Source organism: Hylobates moloch, unplaced genomic scaffold (assembly GCF_009828535.3).
Source record: "Hylobates moloch isolate HMO894 unplaced genomic scaffold, HMol_V3 SCAFFOLD_1, whole genome shotgun sequence".
Classification (NCBI taxonomy): Eukaryota; Metazoa; Chordata; class Mammalia; order Primates; family Hylobatidae; genus Hylobates; species Hylobates moloch.
The window spans coordinates 209,005,098-209,028,508 of record NW_026652276.1 but is presented as its reverse complement, the minus strand read 5'-3'; the positions used below and the strand labels follow the sequence as shown (position 1 = coordinate 209,028,508).

The following is a 23,411-nucleotide window of genomic DNA, read 5'->3' as shown; positions in this document are numbered from 1 at the left end:
AAGGCAAAACTATCTTGCTTCATACTTGAAAATAACAAAGATCATGGCATCTAGGGCACAGGCCTGTCCTTTGAAACACTCTGGGCAAAAGACATGGCATGAATATCAGAGGCCTGCGTCAAAATGTTAGAGGTCTGGCTGTAAACCTAGGGTGAAAGGGATACTGACCACACAGGCAAGACGACAAATAAATACAGCCTTATGCAGACAACCAGGACATAAGACACAGGGTTATGATGGCTGGGGATAACAACACATAACACAAAGACGAACATCTGATGTCTGATTTTCATCTTCAGCTCAGGAATAGTGCAACCAGAGCGGCAAAGACTGAGGGAACCCCTAAGTCCTCCGGGACAGATTCTCTTTAGGATATACTGCTTATCAGAAGCCAAAGTCAGTACTCTACTCATGTCCAGAAAAAGGCAATGAAAAGGATTTCATGGCATAGAGAAAAGGAAATATTGGCCAAAGTTTAGTCCATTGGGGAACATCATGGTCAGATCTCAGGGTCCCAGACCAACAGTTCTCCTATTCTACCAACTGGGTGTAATTATTCAGTTGCTGGTGACAGAAAAAAACGTTCTGACCAGAGGTCCCTCTTCAGGTCACACAGCACTCTTAGTGCATCATCTGGGGTCTGGGTCTCCTTAGAAACCTCCCCACCACACCTGAGTATTCACCTTTTAGCATTCTCAAGGCAAAAGAGGGCTTAGTTCCCCCATTTTGCAGCTGGCAAAACCAAGGTAGGCAGTCACTGACATGTAAAAACAATGAGAGACCTTCACAACACTCCTGGCACCCTTGCTTATGCTCCAGAAACTGACTCAGGGTATAATTGTATCATTCTGAAATCAGTTGATATCACAGTTAGCCAGTCTGCCCATCTTCCTCCCACAAATACATCAAGGGCCAAAACATAGGGAAAAAAAAAAAAAAGAAAAAAAAAAAAAAAAAAAAAGAAAGTAAGTTACAAAGCTGCTGATGTGTTTAGAGTGGAAATGCTGAGATTAAGAGGAGGAAGTGGTTAAGTGCACCCTGGGTGTTTGGAAATGGCCACGTCTGCAGCCCTGGAAGCTGATGAAGAAGGAGCTCTAGCCCTCTCTCCAGGCAGGCCATAAGACTAGCCCCTCACTCCAGAGGTAGGGAGCTTGGCTGTGAAAGGGCATGATGGTAAGATACAGCTATTTAGCAAACACCAGTCCCCTCCTACAAGGAATCTTCCAATTCCGAAAGTGACCCTATTCTAAAATTACCAAGTGGCAGGTGGCCAGGCCAAAAATCCATATCCAATCAGTGCTAATGGACTGTTTGTTGCATTTCCTCATATATGGCTGCAGCACTGCTATGAAAACCCTGGGTCAGTGGTTTGAGATTTATTTAACTGGAGAGGTAACGGCACCCCAGCACCGCAAGCATTATAGAGATGCGTGAAGTGAAATGGCACATGCAGACTGCTGGTGGGGAATGGAGGGACCTGTTGGTCTTATTTGCATGATCTTCCACCTCTAGCTGTACACCCAATGCCAAATCCTTTTCTGGTAACCATTAAAAAGAATTCAGCTGCATCAAGAGAAGGGAAAGGGGAGAAGAGGAAGGCATTATGTTAAGCTGAAAAGGAAAACAGCACAGTGAAGCATTTCCAGTTCCTTCTTTCATTTCCGGTTCAAGAGGTACCTGTTCTTGCTACAGTGACCCAAACGCTTCTTCTTGGAGGCCTTTTCCTATCCTTTTCAGTCTTGTTTAACACCTAGATCTTTCTTTTTCATTTGCATTTTTTTCCCTTTTTTTTGGAGATTCTTGGCTCTGTCGCCCAGGCTGGAGTGCAATGGCACGATTTTGGCTCACTGCAACCTCTGCCACCAATTCTTGGTCTCAGCCTCCCGAGTAGCTGGGACTACAGGGATGTGCCATCACACCAGGCTAACTTTTGTATTTTCATTAGAGACAAGGTTTCGCCATGTTGGCCAGGCTGGTCTTGAAATCCTGGCCTCATGTGATCCCCCTGCCTTGGCCTCCAAAGTGTTGGAATTACAGGCGTGAGCCACTGTGCCCAGCCTGTGTTACCACCTAGTTCTTTCTTTAGTGCTTCTGCTGGCACTGTGCTATCTATCTTCCAACTCTTCAACTTAATGCAGGTCAAGGACAAATCTATGGCAATCCTGGATTGTTGTGGTCATGGTACGAAAGTATGGAGACACAAAGGAGCACTGCTATTCTGTCAGAGGATAAGGAAGCCTGTACCAGCCAGGATCTAGATAGTTCATACCCGTATCCCTCATTTTCAAGTTGCTGTGACATTGTGAGAGAAGACCTGCATCAACAGAGAGAAAGCAGAGAGCCCTCACTGTTGGCAGATTAGTCTCCAAATACCCCCATGGCAAGTGGAGAACACTGCAAAGATGGTCAAACCATTTTTCCTTAGACATCCATGAGGTATGTGTGGAGTCCTGGTGTCACCCCTCCCTTGGTGATCACCTTATCAGTCCATAGCCAAGTCTAGAAAAGGCATCTTGCATAGGTTAGGACTTGCTGGCATTACCTCCAGACCTTTGGTTTTCCACTGAACGTAATACTGCCTAATGTGTGGGACCATGAGGAATCAGAGACAAAGAGACCTTATGTTATTTTACTTCACAGAATAAAAGACTGGCTGATGTCCTGAGGGTACTTAAAGAAATACTCCTTTGCAAACTTAGACCAAGGATGGAAAATAGGTTTCCGTTAAGTGCCAAATCCTCTCAACTGGTAGTAGTAGCAAGGATCCCTGTTTTGAGAAGGATCTGAGCCCTGAGCCAAAGCAGCGTGGTGACTGACTGGCAATGTCTGCCATGGGTGGACAACCCGAATAGGGGTAGCATATGCGTATGTGCCATCACTGGCTTAGACAGGCTGGGGGAGTGAAGAGCACTGGGAGGATTGTTCTTTGTTGATTCTAATCTGAATGCTGCTCACAACACACATACCCAGATCCAGCCTAGAACTCTACTCTGGTTTTGTACATACTGAAGTTCAAGTCCTAAATTTCAGTTAAGCCCTGAGAGAATTTCTTTTTTTTTTTTTGAGACGGAGTTTCGCTCTTGTTGCCCAGACTGGAGTGCAGTGGCGCGATCTTGGCTCACCGCAACCTCTGCCTCCTGGGTTCAAGTGATTCTCCTGCCTCAACCTCCCAAGTAGTTGGGATTACAGGCATGCGCCACCATGCCCAGCTAATTTTGTATTTTTAGTAGAGACGGGGTTTCTCCATGTTGGTCAGGTTGGTCTCGAACTCCCAATCTCAGGTGATCCGCCCACCTTGGCCTCCCAAAGTGCTGGGATTACAGGCGTGAGCCACTGTGCCTGGCTGAGAGAATTTCTATTAATAATAAAAATGATGCTGCAAGCTACCATTCACTGAGTGTTTAATATCTTGGGTTGTGAGGAACAGTTTACACATACACTTAATTTTCGCAATAACCCTAGTGAGAAGGTACTCTCCTTACATAGGTGAGGCAATTAGGTTTAGCAGGATGGCTACATTGCACAATGCTAGGGATAGCCTTCATATTAAATTCTAATAGGCACTAAGATTGCCCTCAGTTTAGAGAGGCTAAGGAATGTGTCCATGGTCAGACAGCAAATGGTGAAGGTGGAATGAGAACCTAGGTTTGACTTTTCACATGCTAACAGAGTTTCGTTAAGAAGGAAAAGACACCCTTAAATGTCCTAAAGAAGAGCCTAAGAATGAGCTATTCCTTTCTCACTATGTGAAACATGTTGTTTTGACCAGGTTAGGGTATCTCTGTTCTTAATTCTCAAGCTTGCTCATAATCTTATTTCATGCACCACAGCATTTCATAACAGACCATTGGTCACTTTCATTTTCAAAATCCATTTAAGTGCAGCTGACCAGAAACTGTCACGGGTGGAGTAGCAAGTGGGAAGTTCATAAATAAAGCCAGGTTTGGAACATGGAGGTTCTCTTCAAGTCCTTGGCAACAGACACAGGGTGTGGGCATGCTAATGGCAAGAACAGGGCAGGGTGAAGGTCAGCTCATCCACCAGAACAGTCCTGTGTCCTTGGGGGAGTCACATGTGAAACACCACAATGTTAGTATTACCTGGAGAAAAAATGCAGTCTACAGTCTGCTTGTGCTCTGCTGGTGGCTCAGGTAGCCTTGCTATTATATATTAAGAGCTGTGTTCTAAAAAGATATGAGTTGAATTATGTAATTCCACAGGGGATATTCAGACAGTGGGCATGGCTTGCAATGTTTAGGACAAATGGAACAGGGAGGCCTGAGGCCTGAAGACACTCCAAACATGCCACGTTAAAGTTCACTTGCCAGATGCAATGGCTCATGCCTGTAATCCCAGCACTTTGGGAGGCTGAGGCAAGCAGATCTCTTGAGCCCAGAGTTTGAGACCAGCCTGGGCAACGTGGTGAAAGCCTATCTCTACAGAAAATACAAAACATTAGCTGGGCATGGGGACATGTGCCTGTAGTCCTACCTACTTTAGAGGCTGAGGTGGGAGGGTCACCTGAGCCTGGGAGGTTGAGGCTGCAGTGAGCCATGATTGTGCCACTGCATTCCAGCCTGGGCGACAGAGTGAGACCCTGTCTCAAAAAAAAAGAAGCAAAAGCAAAGCAAGCTCACACTCAAGCTTGCATGGGTGTTGGCCAATGCTCTGGGTTCAGAAGTTCTTCTGAAAACAAGTAGTGGGCACGTCTGTGTGAGGTCATCTTTAGTTTGTCAAGAAATTATCTGCTTGTCTGTAGATACTGCCAAATTAGGCTTCCAGAAGAAAGTTAATAGACTTCACAATATGTATTTCACCTGAAAAATAAAAATTCCGAGCTGCTTTTCTTCAGCACTTTGTTATTAAAAATATTAGCTTCCATTTTTTTTTTTTTTTTTTTTTTTTTAGAGAACACTCACCAAAGCTCAAGAAGCAGTGACTATTCAGGATGATTAAAGAGGTAAGAGAAACCAGGAATTGTTACTAGGAGCACCTGATAAATCAAAATGAAATAAATGGCACCCAGCTCTCCTAGCACAAACCCTACCTGTCAGGGGAGTCCAGCAGTCTCTTCCTCCTGATAACATTTTTCCATTTATTCTAGGTCATAGGCCCTACATAGCTATAAGAGAGGGAGACCAGGAGACTGAATGTGCCTGGCAATAGCTATCTTCCATAGGAATGGCTCATTAAGAATATCATTTCATGTCAGATGGGTAGACTGTATCGAATACTATGAGTGGCAAGGGTTCTGCTTAGCAAGGCTCTGTTTCAAGGACTTTCATGACCTTATGTGATCCAGTACATGCATTCCCCAATTGCAATCACTACCCACTATCCTCATCATCCAGCCTCAATTGAGATGAGGCATAAAGTAAGTACTGTGGACCCTTCTAGCAGAAAAAATGCAAGAGGAAATCACATGTGAGGCTTTTACGTCTTTACTCTGGGCTGAGCTGGGTTAGACCTAAAGATGGAGAGGAAAAGTGAGTGCTAGGAGTCTTGGAACTGCTAAGGTTTCTATTGCTTCTACTTGGGGGGAAAAATGAAACTGTCAGGTCTGAGGACTGTATTTCTTCCTTTTTTTTTTTTTTTGATAGGAACAACATTAAGAAAAACAAATTGATCTGACAGAGAAAACATAAAACTCTCTTAAGGAAGAGTTTACTATATAGTAGGGACCCATTCCCTAGGGGAAGGGAAGGGAAGCGTCTGCTGAAAAGGATTTTCTTCCCTGGGCTAGAATTACATCCTTGAGGCCTTCCTACATGTTCCAAGGAGGCCAAATCTCTTGTGGTCCTAAACTATTCCTCATTCCACTCCTAATCCCAGCAGCCATCCTGGGATAGGAACACTAGCCTCTGGAGAGCAGTGAGGCCTATCAAACCTACACCAGTCAGCCCATAATTACAGTAACAGGATCTTGGCCAAGCCAATGAAAAATTAGGCACAGTACCTATTTCAGAAGAATGGATGCAATTCTATGCTTGACTGGCTATGAAAGTTCTAAGGAGAGGAATAGGGAAACAGCTGAGCTGAGCCAGCAGCTTTGCAGAGAGGAATCCCACTGGAGCCAGCACAGTATTGGCACCTATCAGCACATGCTGCTGAGCTCACTTAGGGAAGGCCACCAGTGACTGGAGAATCAGCTACTTCCAGACGTTAAAAGCTGATAGGGGAAGCCCAGTAGTCAGGGGAAGAAAGGCAATGGGGCAACGTCCCCCACGGTACATTTCTACCTCCACTCTTCTCCTTGTGATGCCACTTTCATTTAGGGGCTGGAATGGGATTTGAGGGCCCTCTCTCTAGGCTTTTGGAAGTACTTTGCAAAGGGCCAGGAGCCCAGAAGTGAAGGGGCTGTACTAGACAGATAACACCTGGTATTCGGGAACAGCCCATCTCCAAACAGGAATTTGTTGACCTGAACTTCAAAATTAACTCTTCGCTTATTTAGCAGTCTAATCCACAAAACAGAAACATACCAGAGAGGGAGAGATTTGCAGACTATGTTCAGAGAGTGAAGGGACATGAATGGTTTCTATTTGAACACTAAACATTTTTCAAAACACTCATCATTATCTCATTACCTTTAAATATACTGGCTGGAGAGACAGGGAGACCCAGGCAGGTCAGGGTCCTATAGTAAGTGCACAGTCAGGTTTTGGCTATGGACTTTTTCAATGATAAGCTGATGAATTAGCAGCCATGTGTCCAGTCTTAATACTTCAACAGTTTTCCTCCCACCCTGACAAATGCTGAGCTTGGAGAGCTTTCCTAAAGAACCATAAAGGACAACAAAATAACAGGCCTTCTTCCCATTCTCTAGAATTAGGTCACAAGGAATCAATTAGTTGATTTGACAAATACTTATTTATTGAGTATCTCTTACATACGAGGCACTGAAGTACAGAGACAAAACATGGTTCCTGTCTGTGAGGAGCTTACAAGCTAGTGGGGAGAGACTTGGGTCATAGATCCCTTGTATACTATTGGTAAGTGCACAACAGATATATGCACAGGGTGCTGTGGGAACTGATGGAAGGATACCTCATCTAGCCTGGGAGAGCAAAGGAAGGCTTCCAAGAAAAGGTGATGCACCTTCCAGAACAGGAGTGAATAGGAAAGCAAGCAAGGGGGATGACTGATGTGCTGGGCTCAGAGTGTAAGTCTACCTGAGAGATGGGATAAACAAAATGTAATGGTATACATGGTGAACTGCCAGTATAACAGGTCCGTTCTGATAAGGCACGAATTACGAAGTGAGTGGGGGTGGTGAGACATAAAGTTGGAGAGGTTATCAAGAATATATGTAAACTGAGATGAGACTTTATCCCAGAGGCAATGGGGAGTTATATTTTTTAAACAAATGCACCTACACAGTCAGATTTGTCTTTTAAGAAACATTAGATATAGGAATATAGATATACATGAGCAAATGGAAAAAGTAAGGCCCACAAAAATCAAACAGCAGATGAAGCAGGAATCAGACAATCAATAGACACAGGAGCTGTGGCAAGAGCAGAGTAAATATTTAGGGGAGGCATGGGCATAGCAAATCCTTCAAATTTCTCTGCAGTCTTGGAAGCATCCAGGATCAGAATCCATGCCCTATAGAAGACTGACTCTTAGTCAGTGTGGGACCTTCAGGGAAGTCCTCTACTATTCCTTTAACCAGTTCCAGATATTCTATGGTTGAAAAATGGTAAAACATGGCTAAAAGAATTACTGCCTTCTAAAAGCAAAACTGGCAAGATTTAAGGAGAAAAAGCATTTGATTTGGAATGCAGATATTTGAGTTTTAGTATATGTCTTACCATTAGCTCTACGAACAGAGGCAAGTTACTGTGCATTTTGGTGTCCTGAACTGTAAGACAGGGTTAATATTTTTATTATAGGTTTGCTGTGAGATTAAAATGAAATATTATGCATGAAAACACTTTTAAAATGAGAAAATGCTATATAAAATTAAGGTTTGATCACTATTAAGACAGGAGTTTTTCTTACCTGAGACTTCTTCAAAGAATATGGCCCTTAACTAAGAATAAACCTCTTGAAATTAAAGACCACTGGTGGGTGATGAACTGTCAAGCATGTGTGGGGAGGTGATAAAGGCCTTAGCCCCCAAACAGCCTTTAAAAGCTTGTGGGATGAGAGAGCTATTTAGAAAGCTGACCATAACATGTTCCCTTTTTCCTGGGCAGTGGCTGAGATAATCTAGAATAAGGGGGCTTTGTGAAAATAAATGAAACATTGCCGGACAGACTGCTTGCTTTTCCAGCAGGTAATTATTAGTGGCTCAGAGAGGGTTCCCAAGGGACATGGCCATCAGGGAGAGTCAGGAGAGTAGGTTGCACTGGATTCACCCTCACTGGGTGTCCATTACTTTCTTGGAATTTCCTGTGGCTTGAACTGTCCTCATTCCTTTGATCCAGAGATACAACTTTGCTAGTGTTCCCTCTCTTGTGGGTCTCCTCGATAGGGAAGGAGCCTGTGCAGACAGATGGAACGGCAAGGACTAAGAGAGCATACACCACAGTGCTTGTGGGGTGATGTAGGGAAAGGACCGAGGGCACAAGGACAGAGATTGAGATAAACTTGAAACTGCTTAGAGCAGTTTATCTGTTTCAGACACGATACAGCACACTTGGAGCTATGATGAAAGAAATGAAATAACTTTTTCTTGTATTCTAAGTTTTATTTCCCAGACATACACCCCTTCATAAATACACACCAATATTCATGGCTGAGGCCACATTCCCCTGAAACGTAAACACTTTTTTTTTTCCCAACGACAACAGTTGCTTACAACGTTTTTCTGTATCTTTTTTTTTTTTTTTTTTTTTTAAAGCAGGGAGTAAGAGAGAGAGAGGAAACCCAGGACTCTGCCCTGGCCACTGCAGCCTGCAGAATGAGCTCCCCGGGGGACATCCTCCCTTTTAATGCCAGCAGGGAGAAGGGAAATAGGTCAAGGCAGCAGCCTGAGTTTTCAGCTGGGGCTGTCCAGCATGAGGACATCATTTTTCAGGCAGCAGCAAAGAGCAATTCTTATGTCTCAGAGAAGACAAAGGGGTCATCGAAAAAGGCCTTAGAAATGATCACCAAACCCACATACATTGCCCCTGTCCTCAGAAACTGTACCTCCTACAGCCTGGAACTGTGAAGACAGTTAAACTATGACACCGATCTCTTTAAATAATACCTTATGGCCCTTTCTCTAAGACTTCGGGTTTCTCCAACACAGCAGTGAAAACACTGCTGTGCAGGCAGCAACTGGTCAGTGAGTATGTGCTGGCTAGCTGCCTTCTGGAAGAAAGTGAGAAGAGATATGAAATCACTGTTTTATTCAGAACAAGGGCCGCAAAAAGGAAAGGATGGCTTGGGATTGCTAGATCAGTGTTTTAGACAGGAATGCCAAGGCAGAAAAGAATCACATATCCAGGACCACATAAAACTGGAGTGTGAAAACCTAGGAGTTTACACTTTTAAGCCAGTTATTTACCCATTAGCTAATGCTATCTCTCACTACTTCTGGGGGATGCTAGTAACAGGCACAACTCCCCATCTGGGAAATCACACCAGATCTTCCTGTCCTTGACTGTGTGGCAGGGAACTGCCTTAAAGAGTCAGCTGTATGTGGGTCATGGGTCACCAAGTACATGCTATCCAATGGGACATGGCACTCAGCTCATAGTCACAGCTACAGCTAACAGATACAATAATCTCATGCAGTCCAGCCTCAACGGCAGGGGACAGGAGAGCCAACTTAAATTTTCAGGGCTGTTACAAGCCATTTAAACCCAATTCAGCATACCATATACAGCAGTAGTTAGCAAACTTTTTGGTAAAGGAACAGATCGTAAATAGTTTAGGCTTTGCAAGCCATACAGCCTCTGTCGTAACTACACAACTCGGCTGATCATGAAAGAATTAGCATGGCCAGGCCAGGCGCGGTTGGCTCATGCCTGTAATCCCAGCACTTTGGGACGCTGAGGTGGGCAGATCACAAGGTCAGGAGTTCGAGACCAGCCTGGCCAATATGAAACCCCGTCTCTACTAAAAATACAAAAAAAAAAAAAAAAAAAAAAAGGAGGCTGAGGCAGGAGAATTGCTTGAACCCGGAAGGCAGAGGTTGCAGTGAGCTGAGATCGCGCCACTGCACTCCAGCCTGGGCGACAGAGCGAGACTCTGTTTCAAACAAACAAACAACAACAAAAAACAGAATTAGCATGGCTATGTTTCAATGAAACTTTATTGTAAAAACTGGCAGTGGCACAGATTTGCCCACCCGTCCTAAATACCAGCGGAGTCAGGCTAGAAAGAAAGACTGAATTAACTGTATTTTTTTTTTTTTTTAAGTAAAAGTGATCGTCATTTGAGAGTTCCTTGGCTGCTTTGGGCTTCAAGGCCGGGGAAGCAGGTAATGGCACAGTGTCTCACTCACTGTTCTTCCTGCCCTGGGGCTGGCAGCACCACCAGAATGCCCAGACCACTGAGTTGGAATTGTCTTCCCAGATTTCCAACTCAGGTAAAAGAACAAAAGCCAACAGGAACCAATGGCTAAGGAGGAGCAACATGTAAAACGGTGGTGTAAAAGAAGAAATGCAATGTAAGGGGGCAGGAGAGAAGTCAAGATAATGGAGCCGAGTGGTGGCCAGAAATGTGAGTAGCTCTGTGCTGACTAGCGTCACTGTAAAACAAATTTGAGGAAAGCAGCATTATGAGGTCTCAAGATAATGGGAGCCACCTGAAAACGGAGATAAAAGACTTGTCTAAAGCTTGAGGGCTCCACATGAAGATATGAGATGGAAAGACTATAATTCAGGCAGGAATTCCTGCACAGCCCACCAAAAGCCAGGACAATGCACTTACAAACATGGTGTCATTTTACCAGTGCCAGACACCCTGCATGCCAGCTTCCTGTTCTCTGCCTGGCAGAAGGCTGGCCTAGAGGCAGTCGCCGTTACACAGCCCCTCTCCCCTCTGTATCTTCCTCAGGTCAGTTTATGGTTTCACATAGGGAAGTCCAACTTGATGACCAGGCCTCTGTCGGATCACACAAAGGGGCCCAGGAAGTACTTTGAAATCGTACAATCTGTGGGCTTCATCTTTCCTAGGATAATGCAGATTTATGGTAACCGAGGAAGGCATGCGGGGCATAGAGAAATTCTGGCCAAAGAAAAGACATGAAAAAAATTTAAAACTTTAAAGGGAAGGGATGAGGGCAGGGCCAAGGACAATCACGTCTTCAAAATACCTGGTTATCTGAGCTAAAACTCATGATCAAGGGAACAGGTAAAACGTGCAAAAAACCAGTTCAACTGCGGCCATCCCAGCAGTGGCTCAGCTCCAGGAGAGTTCCTGCACTGTCGTGCACTGTGGGCAAGATAGAGGCTGCCTGGAAGGTAAGAGCTGCATGAGGTGGGAGGTCGTGGGCCCACACTCAGGCATCCACGCATTGCTCAGGACTTCTGCTGAGGGCGGGAAGGACCTCTGCCTCAAGGAGTACCAATGTACTGGGACTTTCCTCTTCTGCTAGATCTTTGTGGGGTTGGGGGAGTAGGACAAAGAGAAGCATTCCCCAAGACAACTTACGAAATAAAAATGGAGGTACTACATAGGTAAAAGTAAATGAATAAGCCTGTAACAAAACACAAACCTCTCCATTCCTACACTGTTCAGAAAACAGTTTTCATACATAATATAAAGGAAATGTTCAGGACAGTAGGGTATTACTGGATCTTTTAGTTAGATTTTTGACTTATTCATAGTTTAGGGCATACTCACATTTTCTCAGTGTAAAGAACTTTCAAAACAGCCAGCCCAAGTAATCATATAAGTAGCTAAGAAAATGCAGAAAGGTTCTTACTGAGACCCTCAACCTAGGGATATGAAAGATTGGGCCACTATAATCAAGAAAGATCAACTCTGGATCAGACTAAAGATCTGCAAACTCAATTACATACCAAGAGCACCAAAGAGCTTCCCCAAAGAAAACGGGGGAAAATTGTAATCTTTTTCAACAGTCAAGTATTAGCAAATATAAGACAAAGGTAAGGTCGCAATAACCATGGGAGAGTAAAAGAGCTTTGGGCCACTCACTCCTTTTAGTGATCAGTATTCTCTTTGACCCCCTTGTACTTTTGGATCTCATCAGTGGGCCAGAAACATGATCAGGAAGAAAGGTGGCTGGGAAAAAGACAGTTGAAAAAGAAAGGGAAAGAAACTTTAAGAGATGAGAAACAGTGGGAAGACAACGATGGGGAGAAATTTGACTTAGTAAATGATGAGAATGCCACCAACCAATGTCTTGGGCAATCTAATGAAGGGATTCCCTTCTTCCAACCAAAGCACAACAAACAAACAAAAGTCTGTTGCTGCATCCTTGGCAATGTCTTTAAGTTATGAATTTGAACAGACTCACCTGCTTTTACCAATATAGTTACTTTGCAGTTCATTATCCAAAATTAGAGGGAAATTCTACAATATCTGCCCCATCCACTTAATCCCTGGGCCACTTCAAAAATTGCAACAGGCACTTATAGACAACTGGAGTGTTTGGATTTTTGAAATACTTCTCTTGCACGGGGTTATTTTTAATTGATAAAAATTCAGGCAGCATTGTGTAATTACAAAACGGGAGAGGGGGAAGCACCTTCCATGTCAATATAAGGATTTTTACTTCGCATGCATCTTCACAAAAAATAAAATGGAGGGCAATGTGAATCTGATGATACAATTAAGCCCCCCAATCCTCCAATCATTGTACGGATAGCCAACAAAGCACATGTGATACCCAGATTGTTGTAGCTGATGTTTGGGAAATGGAACTGAGAATTCAGGATTTGTTAGGCCACTCCACTTTCTTCTACAAAATAAGAAGGCAAGCAGTAAAGAATCAAAGATGTGGCAACCAACACTTCTCTCAAGGCCAGGACAGTCCAACATAAGCATCTCGGACTGGCGTGTTCTCTTGTTCTCTCACGCCTCATGTATTTCTTAGCAATTCAAATCAGCTTGAGAGGCTGAAGCTTATAAACAGGTATTTTTATCACTGAGCATCCTAAAGAAGTCCACGCATCTGCTCTCAAAGATTTACGAAGACTCATTAGAGAGACAGCCTCTAGGACCCTATAATCTTGTACCTCTGTGAGGATTATGAAAGCTGGAGGGACCCTATAGATGACTGTAAAGGAAATGGGGACAATGGCAGATTCAAAAATCCTAAGGCTGAGCTAAGCACACCTTCCCGCTGCTCCTTTCTTGTGCCCACCTAGCAGGACAAATGGCTGGCATGCTCCTGGAAAGAAGATGGATCTGTTGATGAAGGCTTGAGCAAAATTAACAGGTAGAAGGGCACCACAGCAGCTGAGATCCTAACTCCTGCGTGCAAGAGCCAGCCCAACAGGCAGAAACAGAAATACAATTAAATTAAGTCAGAAAACTCGCTACAGAAAATGCAATTACTCAAAGATACAAATAAATGTTCAAAGAAAATTGGCCCCTGACAGGGTTAGTCAAGCTTCTAAGTCTAGCTGGAGGCAGGCAGCTCAGGCTAATTCACCAAGGAGGAAGAATGCAAAGATGTAAGCTCTCTGCATCAGGAGCCTGGCTGGGCTGGCCTGGTGTCTACCACACATCCCAGGCCACCAGTAGAGGGGAGCAATTTGGGGGTGGCTGGCCAATGAAGCAGGGCTCAGGGAAATAAGATGTGGGCAGACACAAGAATGAATTATGGATGTGCAAGGCTGAGCAGTGGAAAAAACAAAAGACTGATCTCTGACATGGCAGACCAAGGGAGCCTTATTTTGTCACCCCTCCTCACAGAAGAAGCAACAGGAAGACATCCTACCTCTCGCTGCAGCACCAGTTCCTTGGTGAAAAGTGTAGCTTCCTCGCTGAAGGGCTCTCCTTCCTGCACCAAGCCTGGGAGGTTTCGGGCTCCTCTGGGGCATTCAATGCCTGTGTCAGGAGAAAAGGAGAATCTGTGATGAAAAGGTGCCCACTAGGCTTGCTGTCCAATAAGGACGGTCCCCTGACACCTCCAATGAAGCAGGCGTTACATCTAACTTCCATCCATTCTATCTGAGACGAAGACAGAGGTAATGGGAGAAGTGGAGGAGGAGTTTAGTTCTCCCCAGGTGGAAAAAACCGACACTATCACAGCAGCACCAATGGATAGGAGCTCTCAGCCATGGCATCCGGGAATTATCAAGAGCACATGGGGAAAGGAGCCTTCCAAGTGAGATGAGGAGGAACTCCTCATCCTGCACTGCTCCAACTGATGGTCCCACAGTCTCACAGCTTGAGCCATCTCTTACAGAAATGGCTCCCTCGCCTACTGATATCCCAGCCATTCTGCCTCCTAAGTGCCATTCTCACTGACTCCTGGACATTTTCTCCTTGCTATCTGACTTTTACACCAAATTCAAAAGTGTTAATTCAGTGTCACTTTTCTCTTCAAATAAGCCTCCCCTCTCAACTCTGGGTGTATTTTGGAAATAGTATCATCGGCTTTTCATTCAGAATGAGAGACAGAAAAAAAAGCAAAACACCTCAGAATACTGATGAAATAGTTAGGTGTCTGGAGCCAAAGAAACCCAGTTTCACATCCCAGCTCTATCACTTATTAGCTGTGTGACCTTAGCCAAATTACTCAGAAAGTCTCAGTTTCCCTACTTATACAACAGATATTATAATATATCCACTTCTTAAGGTTGCTGTGTGAACTAGGAGAGATTATTTAGAACGATGCCTGCCACATGCAGAGGTTCACTATATCCTATTATTGTTATCTGTATCATCATTATCACTCTTAGCAATTCCCATGCTCAAAACCTCAAAATCCTCTTTGACCCCCACAACCAACCTGTCCCTGAAGATAGAATCCTATCCTTCATACTTTTTTTTGTATCCAACCACAGGATTCTGTACAAAGTGCTCACTAACCAAGTGAGACTGCCTTTTCTTTCTCTGAGTCAACCCGTTCGTTTTGCAAGTATATTTACCACTAACAGTGGTCATCTGTGACAGACCATGAAATATGCTACGTTTTGATATCCGAGACTTACAAATATTTCAAAAAAATTCACACTGTAGCTATAATTATGATGCTATATAATTACAGACATAATTCCACAAAAAGTGGAACTGGGCTAGAGACATAGGAAATGAAAATGATGAAGATCTGGGGGAGGATGCATGGAGTATGTGTGTCTCTCAATCACTGGTGGTCTCTCCTGCTGCAGTAAGGCGGAACTAAGAGGTGCTACCTTTTATTTACAAACACCCTCAAGGGAACGTACAAGAGATCTGGCATAGGGGCAGCAGAAGCAGGGTGTCTCGGTGATGGCAAACACCTGCTTGGGGGAGACAAGGTCCCACTGCTGCTAGGACAGAAGGTACATCTCTGTGTATGAATAAAGCTAGGTGCTGCTCATGTTTCTGGCCAGGGCATTGATTCAAGATGACAAAGCTCAGAAAAAAAGGGAATAGGCTATATATTGGGCTTTCAGAAGATAAAGAACGGAGCTTTCTCTCTGAGCTCCAAGGCCTTACAAATGGAATACACCATATCAAATAAAATGCTAGGCCAGGAGAAAGACTGCCGCAGGACAGCAGCTTGAGGTGACAGCAAGAACCATTCTGCCACCCTTGAAAAGATGGGACAGATGAAGGCCCCACCCAAGTGTCACATGGCAAAGAAGATCACCAGGGCTGCCTCATTCCTGGCACTTCGGCGCTGGCCTGCAAGGGAGGGGTGGAACGTATTTTTGTAAAAGACAGCAATAAACTCATGAGCCAAAGAGCCTGAGATTAACCCTGCAGGGAGAGATGAGGCTAGAGAAAAATGGAATGAAAGATGGCCCATGTTTTTTACATCAATAGCCAAAAACACTTTTCTTTTTATATCTACAAACTAAGCAAGAACAAAATCATCAGAGAGAAAAACAATTCCATTGAACAATCTTGCCACATAACCACAGAAAAAGCATTGTTGCAGAAACAGGCATAATGCTAAAACAAGTGTTCAGTTTGTTTCTGACTCTTAGCAGCCATTTGGGCAGGACAGGACTGGGGCGCTGCTGGGTGGGGCTGCTACGAACTGGGGACTAGTACTGGGATGTAGCTAGGGTACTGCACTGGGCAGCAGGAACTAAAGGGTTGAATTTTCAGTATGAGGGCAAAAAAGATTTCCGAGCTTCACTTATTGAGTACCACTCTACTCCTTTGTCACTCTCTTGGTATTCTGAAATCTCACCAGGTTGGTCAAGCTACAGAGATTGCAGTCGCTCCCCTGAATCCTGGAGACCACCAAGTGATTAAATTGAGAAAACATGATGGCTCAGTGGGCCAGGGAGTTAAACAAATCAAGCAGAAATATATTAAAAACATTTTTCATGAGATAGTCCTCTGGGCCTGTGAAAACCAAATCCCAATCACTCTATGTAGACACAAAGGCAAAGAAGGGCCTTTGTTATGTTGCTAGTCCACTTCCCAGCAGTTAAGCCCTAGTGTGTCCGGAATTGGTGGGTTCTTGGTCTCACTGACTTCAAGAATGAAGCCGCGGACCCTCGCGGTAAGTGTTACAGTTCTTAAAGGCGGCATGTCTGGAGTTTGTTCCTTCTGATGTTCAGATGTGTTCGGAGTTTCTTTCTTCTGGTGGGTTCGTGGTCTCGCTGGCTCAGGAGTGAAGCTGCAGACCTTCGCGGTGAGTGTTACAGCTCTTAAGGCGGCATGTCTGGAGTTGTTCGTTCCTCCCGGTGGGCTCGTGGTCTCGCTGGCTCAGGAGTGAAGCTGCAGACCTTTGTGGTGAGTGTTACAGCTCATAAAAGCAGTGTGGACCCAAAGAGTGAGCAGTAGTAAGATTTACTGCAAAGAGTGAAAGAACAAAGCTTCCACAGTGTGGAAGGGGACCCGAGCGGGTTGCCACTTTTGGCTTGGGCAGCCTGCTTTTATTCTCTTATCTGGCCCCACCCACGTCCTGCTGATTGGTAGAGCCGAGTGGTCTGTTTTGACAGGGCGCTGATTGGTGCATTTACAATCCTTGAGCTAGACATAAAGGTTCTCTACGTCCCCATCAGATCAGTTAGATACAGAGTATAGACCTAACAAAGGTTTTCCAAGGCCCCACCACAGCAGCTAGATACAGAGTGTCGATTAGCGCACTCACAAACCCTGAGCTAGACGCAGGGTGCTGATTGGTGTGTTTACAAACCTTGAGCTAGATACAGAGTGCCGATTGGTGTATTTACAATCCCTGAGCTAGACATAAAGGTTCTCCACCTCTCCACCAGACTCAGGAGCCCAGCTGGCTTCACCCAGTGAATCCCGCATGGGGGCTGCAGGTGGAGCTGCCTGCCAGTCCTGCACCATGCACTCGCACTCCTCAGCCCTTGGGTGATCAATGGCACTGGGCGCCGTGGAGCAGGGGGTGGCGCTCGTCGGGGAGGCTCCGGCTGCACAGGAGCCCACGGAGGCGGGGGAAGGCTCAGGCATGGAGGGCTGCAGTCCTGAGGCCTGCCCTGCGGGAAGGCAGCTAAGGCCCGGCGAGAAATCGAGCGCAGCGCCGGTGGGCTGGCACTGCTGGAGGACCCATTACATTCTCTGCAGCTGCTGGCCTGGATGCTTAGTACCTCATTGCCCGGGGCTGGCAGGGCCGGCCGGCTGCTCCAAGTGCGGGGCCCGCCAAGCCCACGCCCACCTGGAACTCCAGCTGGCCCGCAAGCACAGCACGCAGCCCCCGTTCTTGCTCGTGCCTCTCCCTCCCCACCTCCCTGCAAGCTGAGGCAGCCGGCTCCCACCTTGGCCAGCCCAGAAAGGGGCTCCCACAGTGCAGCAGTGGGCTGAAGGGCTCCTCAAGTGCCGCCAAAGTGGGAGCCCAGGCAGAGGAGGCGCCGAGAGTGAGCGAGGGCTGTGAGGACTGCCAGCACACTGTCACCTCTCACTAGCACAACAAGAGTAGGAAGCTGAAGTAGGGTGCTTCTGTGCCCTTTTTCAAGTGGAAATAAGTAAACATCCATTCACATCCATTCCCATCAGGCAGAGACAGAATCTATTCCCAGACTAAGGTACAAAGTCAGGGCCAGGAGAGCAGGACAGGCTTTATGATATCTGAGTGTCTGAGCATTAGAAATTTGCCGAGCCGAGCTACATCTACAGATAGAAGATACTGTAGATAGGCGTTCTTCAAACTTTTTATTCTTACTGTGACCCACATACACATTTACATATGGGTACAGACACCTGTAGACAACCACTGGAAGTAAGACGCCTTCAATAGATTCCAGAGTTTTTGGGCTGGGTGTGGTGGCTCACGCCTGTAATCCCAGCACTTTGGGAGGCCGAGGTGGGTGGATCACGAGGTCAGGAGATCGAGACCATCCTGGCTAACACAGTGAAACCCCATCTCTACTAAAAATACAGCAAATTAGCCAGGCATGGTGGCGGGTGCCTGTAGTCCCAGCTATTCGGGAGGCTGAGGCAGGAGAATGGCATGAACCCAGGAGGTGGGGCTTGCAGTGAGCCGAGATCCCACCACTGCACTCCAGCCTGGGCAACAGAGCGAGACTCTGTCTCAAAAAAAAAAAAAAAAAAAAAAAAACAGATTCCAGAGTTTCAAAACAGTCACATCAGGCAGATTCTGCCAGTGCAGTTGTTTAGGCAGGAAGACCATTTCCTGAGGTTTCCTTCTCTGCCATCTTGGTATTACCTTTTGCAGAGCAGTATTTATGTATTCATTTATTTATTTGGGGGGTTATTTTTATTGAAGGCCAGCTTAGCAATTATTACGTTTCCACAAAACAATGGTTAATCTTGACTATATATGTTAGTCATATATGTCAGTATGTTATACTGACAGTCTCTCTTCTGTTCACCATTTCATTAAGGAAAAAAACAAAATGGCTATGACACTGAATTGATTTAAAACCTCTAGTGGGACAAATACCCACTTTGAAAAACACTGGTATTGACTGAGGTGTAAAGACAGAAGGATGGAAGGACAGGGCAGGTCCTGATGGCTTTCTTGCGGAGTTAAAAAGGGCCCCAACTGAGGGTTTATCCAGTTTCTAGACTTGCTTTTGTGTACTAAGGGACCAAGGAACAGAGCAAACAATATGCTGTCCACTGATGGAGAGGAGACCACACAAATGGTAACATTCTGAAGCCAAAAAGTCAGTTGTCATTGCTGCTGAAAGCCAGGTGAAGCCACATGCTGGCAGCGAGCAGAGTTATCCTGTGCCCTCCTCTCCCAAGAGCTCAGGGAGCAAGTCAACCTAATCCATGCTGCACCTTTCCTCAAACAATGCCTGCACTGCTGGGCTGGTGATGCAATAAAATAGATGTTAAAAATAAAAGTTAAAGAAAACAGATGAAGGGAAAGAAAGTTGGGTTCTAAGAAAGCAAACCCAAGGCTGCTGATGCTCAGCTGGGCAGGCTGACAGGCAGCCATGGAGCGCTCCCAAGCCACACAGGGCCTCGGACTGTAAATATGAAGTGAGGTATCACTGGAGCTGCAGAAGTTCTCCCCAGCCAGTTGAGGAAGTGCCTGGCTGGATCCTGCATGTTACCACTAATAGCTGTCTTTTCTGATAACATACCAGTCAGTGCTGCCTGCTGATAAAGATACATTAACTCAGCTGTGCCTCAAATGCCACAGGTGCAAGAGAAGTGCCAAGCTTACCTCTGACACAAGCCTTTAAGAAACAAACTATTTTGTTTTAATAAACACAAAACAAGACAAAACACTATACTTAAAAAAAAATCCCCAAAATTCCTGAGCATTTTCCTTCCCTATTATGGGGTGTGCCAGAACAAAGACAGATCCCTCATGGGGGGACTCAGCTGACTTCCACAAGGGCAGGCACAGGAGAGACAGGTAAGACAAATGCCTGCCCCACCCCTGCTCCATGTGGCTGCTGCTCCTGACCTCTTTCAAACTCTATAGGTCCATCTGCCTAGAAGCAAAAACTCATTATTTTTCACACCTTTTCTAGACTTTCTGGGATATGAATGGTTGACCATGGCTATTTGAAACAAAACAAAACAAAAGGAAATAAAACCAAGTAAAAAGAGGTTTCTGCCTGACTCTGTACAGTTTAGGGAGAGAAAATTCACTGCTAGCCATCAGCACATCATGACTCTGGGTTCTGCTCTGCCACTGATAGAATATTAAACTTATCCAGGCTTCATCTGTCTGTAAAATGAAGGATATGCAAGGCCTTCTCTGGACACAAAATCTTACCATTTTGGTTATACCCTTTTGAGATTCTTCACCCAAGCCTTGACTCATGGAGTACAAATATCAAACAAAATGCTGGGCTATGGAGCAATCATTCTATTAAAGAAATTATACATTTAGAGACATTGACTAACTAGGTCAATTAACACAAATACTCTGGTCAGTCAGCTTTGGAACAAGAAGTACACATTCTTGTTAATGACAAGATAATGGGCTCTGTAAGAGATTCCATTGATGGCTATGTGAAACTTATGTATCGCTCTGAGTATTTTACACTCTTTGTCGAGTTTTATGATAACTAAGTCTCAGGACTCAAAATGTATTCACTTTTTCCTTTATTGGGCAGTGGGAGCTAAGGGAAGTGTGACAAATTGGCCTTAGCTGGAAGTATGTGACAGCTTCCCAGTGGCACTTATTCCACCAATAAGAGACCAGGCATTAGCTGAAGGAGACAAAACTCAAGTGGAAACAAAAAACAGTTTGAAGGATTAGTCAACGGTGTCTACTGCATGCCCGCTGTGTTCTCACTACTGTATCAGACATCACAGTGGCACAGGAGGCATGCAGAACCTGCCTTCTGTCCATTGGGTACACTGAAAAATCCACCAGCTCACCTAGCAGACCTCCACTCTCCATTTAACTAATACTTGTCTATGTCTACTCTGGGCCAGGAAGATGAGGATTGTTGTGGAAGATGAGGATTCAATGATGAAAACACTTCGTGCTCATGAAGTTAATTACCAGCTAGGAAAGATTATTTTCCTCTACTATTGTAAAAGGTATGTTATTGTGACTGGATTTGCCATTTGGCCTGTATGTTGCAGAATGTTAAGAAATAGTACATGGCTGGGCGCAGTGGCTCAAGCCTGTAATCCCAGCACTCTGGGAGGCCAAGGCAGGCGGATCACTTGAGGTCAGGAGTTGGAGACCAGCCTGGCCAAGATGGTGAAACCCCCCTCTACTAAAAATACAAAAATTGGCAGGGCGTGGTGGTGTGCGCCTGTAGGGCCAGCTACTCAGGAGGCTGAGGCAGGAGAACCACTTGAATTCCAGAGGTGGAGGTTGCAGTGAGCTGAGATTGCACCACTGCACTCTAGCCTGGGCGACAGAGCAAGACTCTGTCTCAAAAAAAAAGAAAAGAAATACTACATGATAGATAACTGGATTATGTTAGGCAGATGCATGTGTGGCTAGGAAGCTATTGGCAGAATGTAGTGGACAACACAATCACGGGGCTTAACAGGACACATCCCTCACTAAGGAGACAGCCTCGGGCAGCTATGCTTTTTAGCACATGACCTCTCTTCTCTCCACACACCACAAGTTGGGAATGGGAAGTCTGCGCAGAAGGTGGGGAATGGCAGAGAGGGAGGGAGTGGTGCTGTACCAGCTTCAAGGGTAGCAAATGTGCAGTCAGGCCAGCAATAGGAAAAACAGCTCTATTCAAACAGAAACGGCAGATGCCAGGTGAGCCAATAAGAGTCTCTTTCTGGAATTTGAACTGAGCAGTGTTTAAAACACAAGCCCAGCATGAGCCAGAGGAAGGAGGCAATAAGCAGAGGGGACGAACTGACATTAACACTGGAGATCTACAGTGAGGTCCCTGGTGCAGTCTCAGACTCAGAATCACCCCAGGTTCCAGGATCTGTGACACCTGACCCTACCTAGGCTCCTATTAGGTTTTCATGGATATTCCTCTGCTCTCTTCCCTCATGGACACTGTAAGCCAATCTGTGAGGATCTGGTACTTTCAACCAAACTAAAACTAAAACTAAAACTAAAACAGTGCATCTTAGGGCAGGCACTGTGTCATATTCAGATTTTAATCTTTCCAGCACCTAACATACTATGTAGCACATAGTGGCACTGGAGACCCTCAATAAATGTTGAATGAATATTAGTGAAAAATAGTTCTGAAAAATGTAAACACACAGAGAAAGAGATGGTTGATGAACTGTCAGGGCGCAGAGCTGCGATGAGGTTTAGTCTGATGCCCCTGGAGAACAGAGGTGTTTTATGCAAATACCAGGAAAGGGGCCAACAGAATCCATAACTACATACATCCCACTTTCCCATGGTTACATAACACTTCAAGGATTAAACAAAGTATAGCATAGCTACACCCTTTTACCCCACTGGTCTTTAAATTGGCACATTTAGAGAACAGGGTTTAACTACAGAGTTGAAGTGGTCAATACTGACCAGCTATGTCAGAGAGACCTGAGGCTGGAGCATAGCAGACATGTTTAGCTTCTGATATGCCAAAGGAGGAAAACAATTCTCACTCATGACCTATGTTCAGTTCTAGGAAAGTTATGTGGCCACATGGAAATGCAGAAAACTGGAGCACACTTAAAGAGAGCAGGGGAAAATGACTCAGGGGCTTGGAGACCTGCCTTTAAAGGGAAGATAAAAGGTGCTAAATTTGTACAGCTCAGCTAAGTGGTGACTAAGAGGGTGACACGATAACAATCTGCAAATATTTGACAGGTGTAAACACAAGAAAGGAGGGAGAATGCCTAGCCTGAAAACAGGGGGTATAATTATTAGGGGAAAGAAAATCTGGACACCATATCGGAAAAACTTAGTGTGGGGATGACTACTGGGATATAAATAAGTTTCCCAATGGAAGGGAAAATGTTATTCAGTCTTAAAGCTGAAAGATGGTCACTAAGTCCACTCCTCTGCTTACAGTGAGGAGCCCAGACCAGTGAATTGTGATTTTATTTTATATATTTAGGCAAATTAATAATATTCAATACCTCTGCTTTAAATAATGCTCCATGGAACTTTCACAACAAAACAGGGTTCATCTCCCTAGCCACGTACCTAGCTAGCAGATAAAGGGGGGCTCAGTGCAGATTTAGGGGGCGGACAGTGGGGAGAGGAACAGGAGGCAAGAGTATCTCATCTAGTTTTCATCTTCCTTCCTAGTCTTTAAGACCCCAGGCAGGAATGCTGTAAAAGTTTTCCAGATAGGAAACTATGGACACCTCTCCTTTCTATAGACTGCACTTGGCCCCCTGGAGTCACTGTCAAGGACAAGACACAGAAAGAACACCAAAACAAGCTTCCTGTCCCACTGACTGCACTCCCATACCTCTGCCTGAGTACCTGCTGCTGCAGCTACTCGATTTCTAATCCACAGGCTCCCAGCAGTTTTTTACCCCTA

General features: G+C 45.1%; 1 protein-coding gene across 1 annotated transcript in view; it reads right to left on the bottom strand.

Moving 5' to 3' along the window:
- The window catches only part of SND1 (staphylococcal nuclease and tudor domain containing 1), a 434,851-nt gene that overhangs the window by 87,943 nt on the left and 323,497 nt on the right, over positions 1-23,411 (bottom strand). Inside the window, exon 16 of the mRNA XM_032761638.2 lies at positions 13,850-13,959. Within this exon, the coding sequence (XP_032617529.1) occupies positions 13,850-13,959 (110 nt within the window). The remainder of the gene's footprint in view (positions 1-13,849; positions 13,960-23,411) is intronic.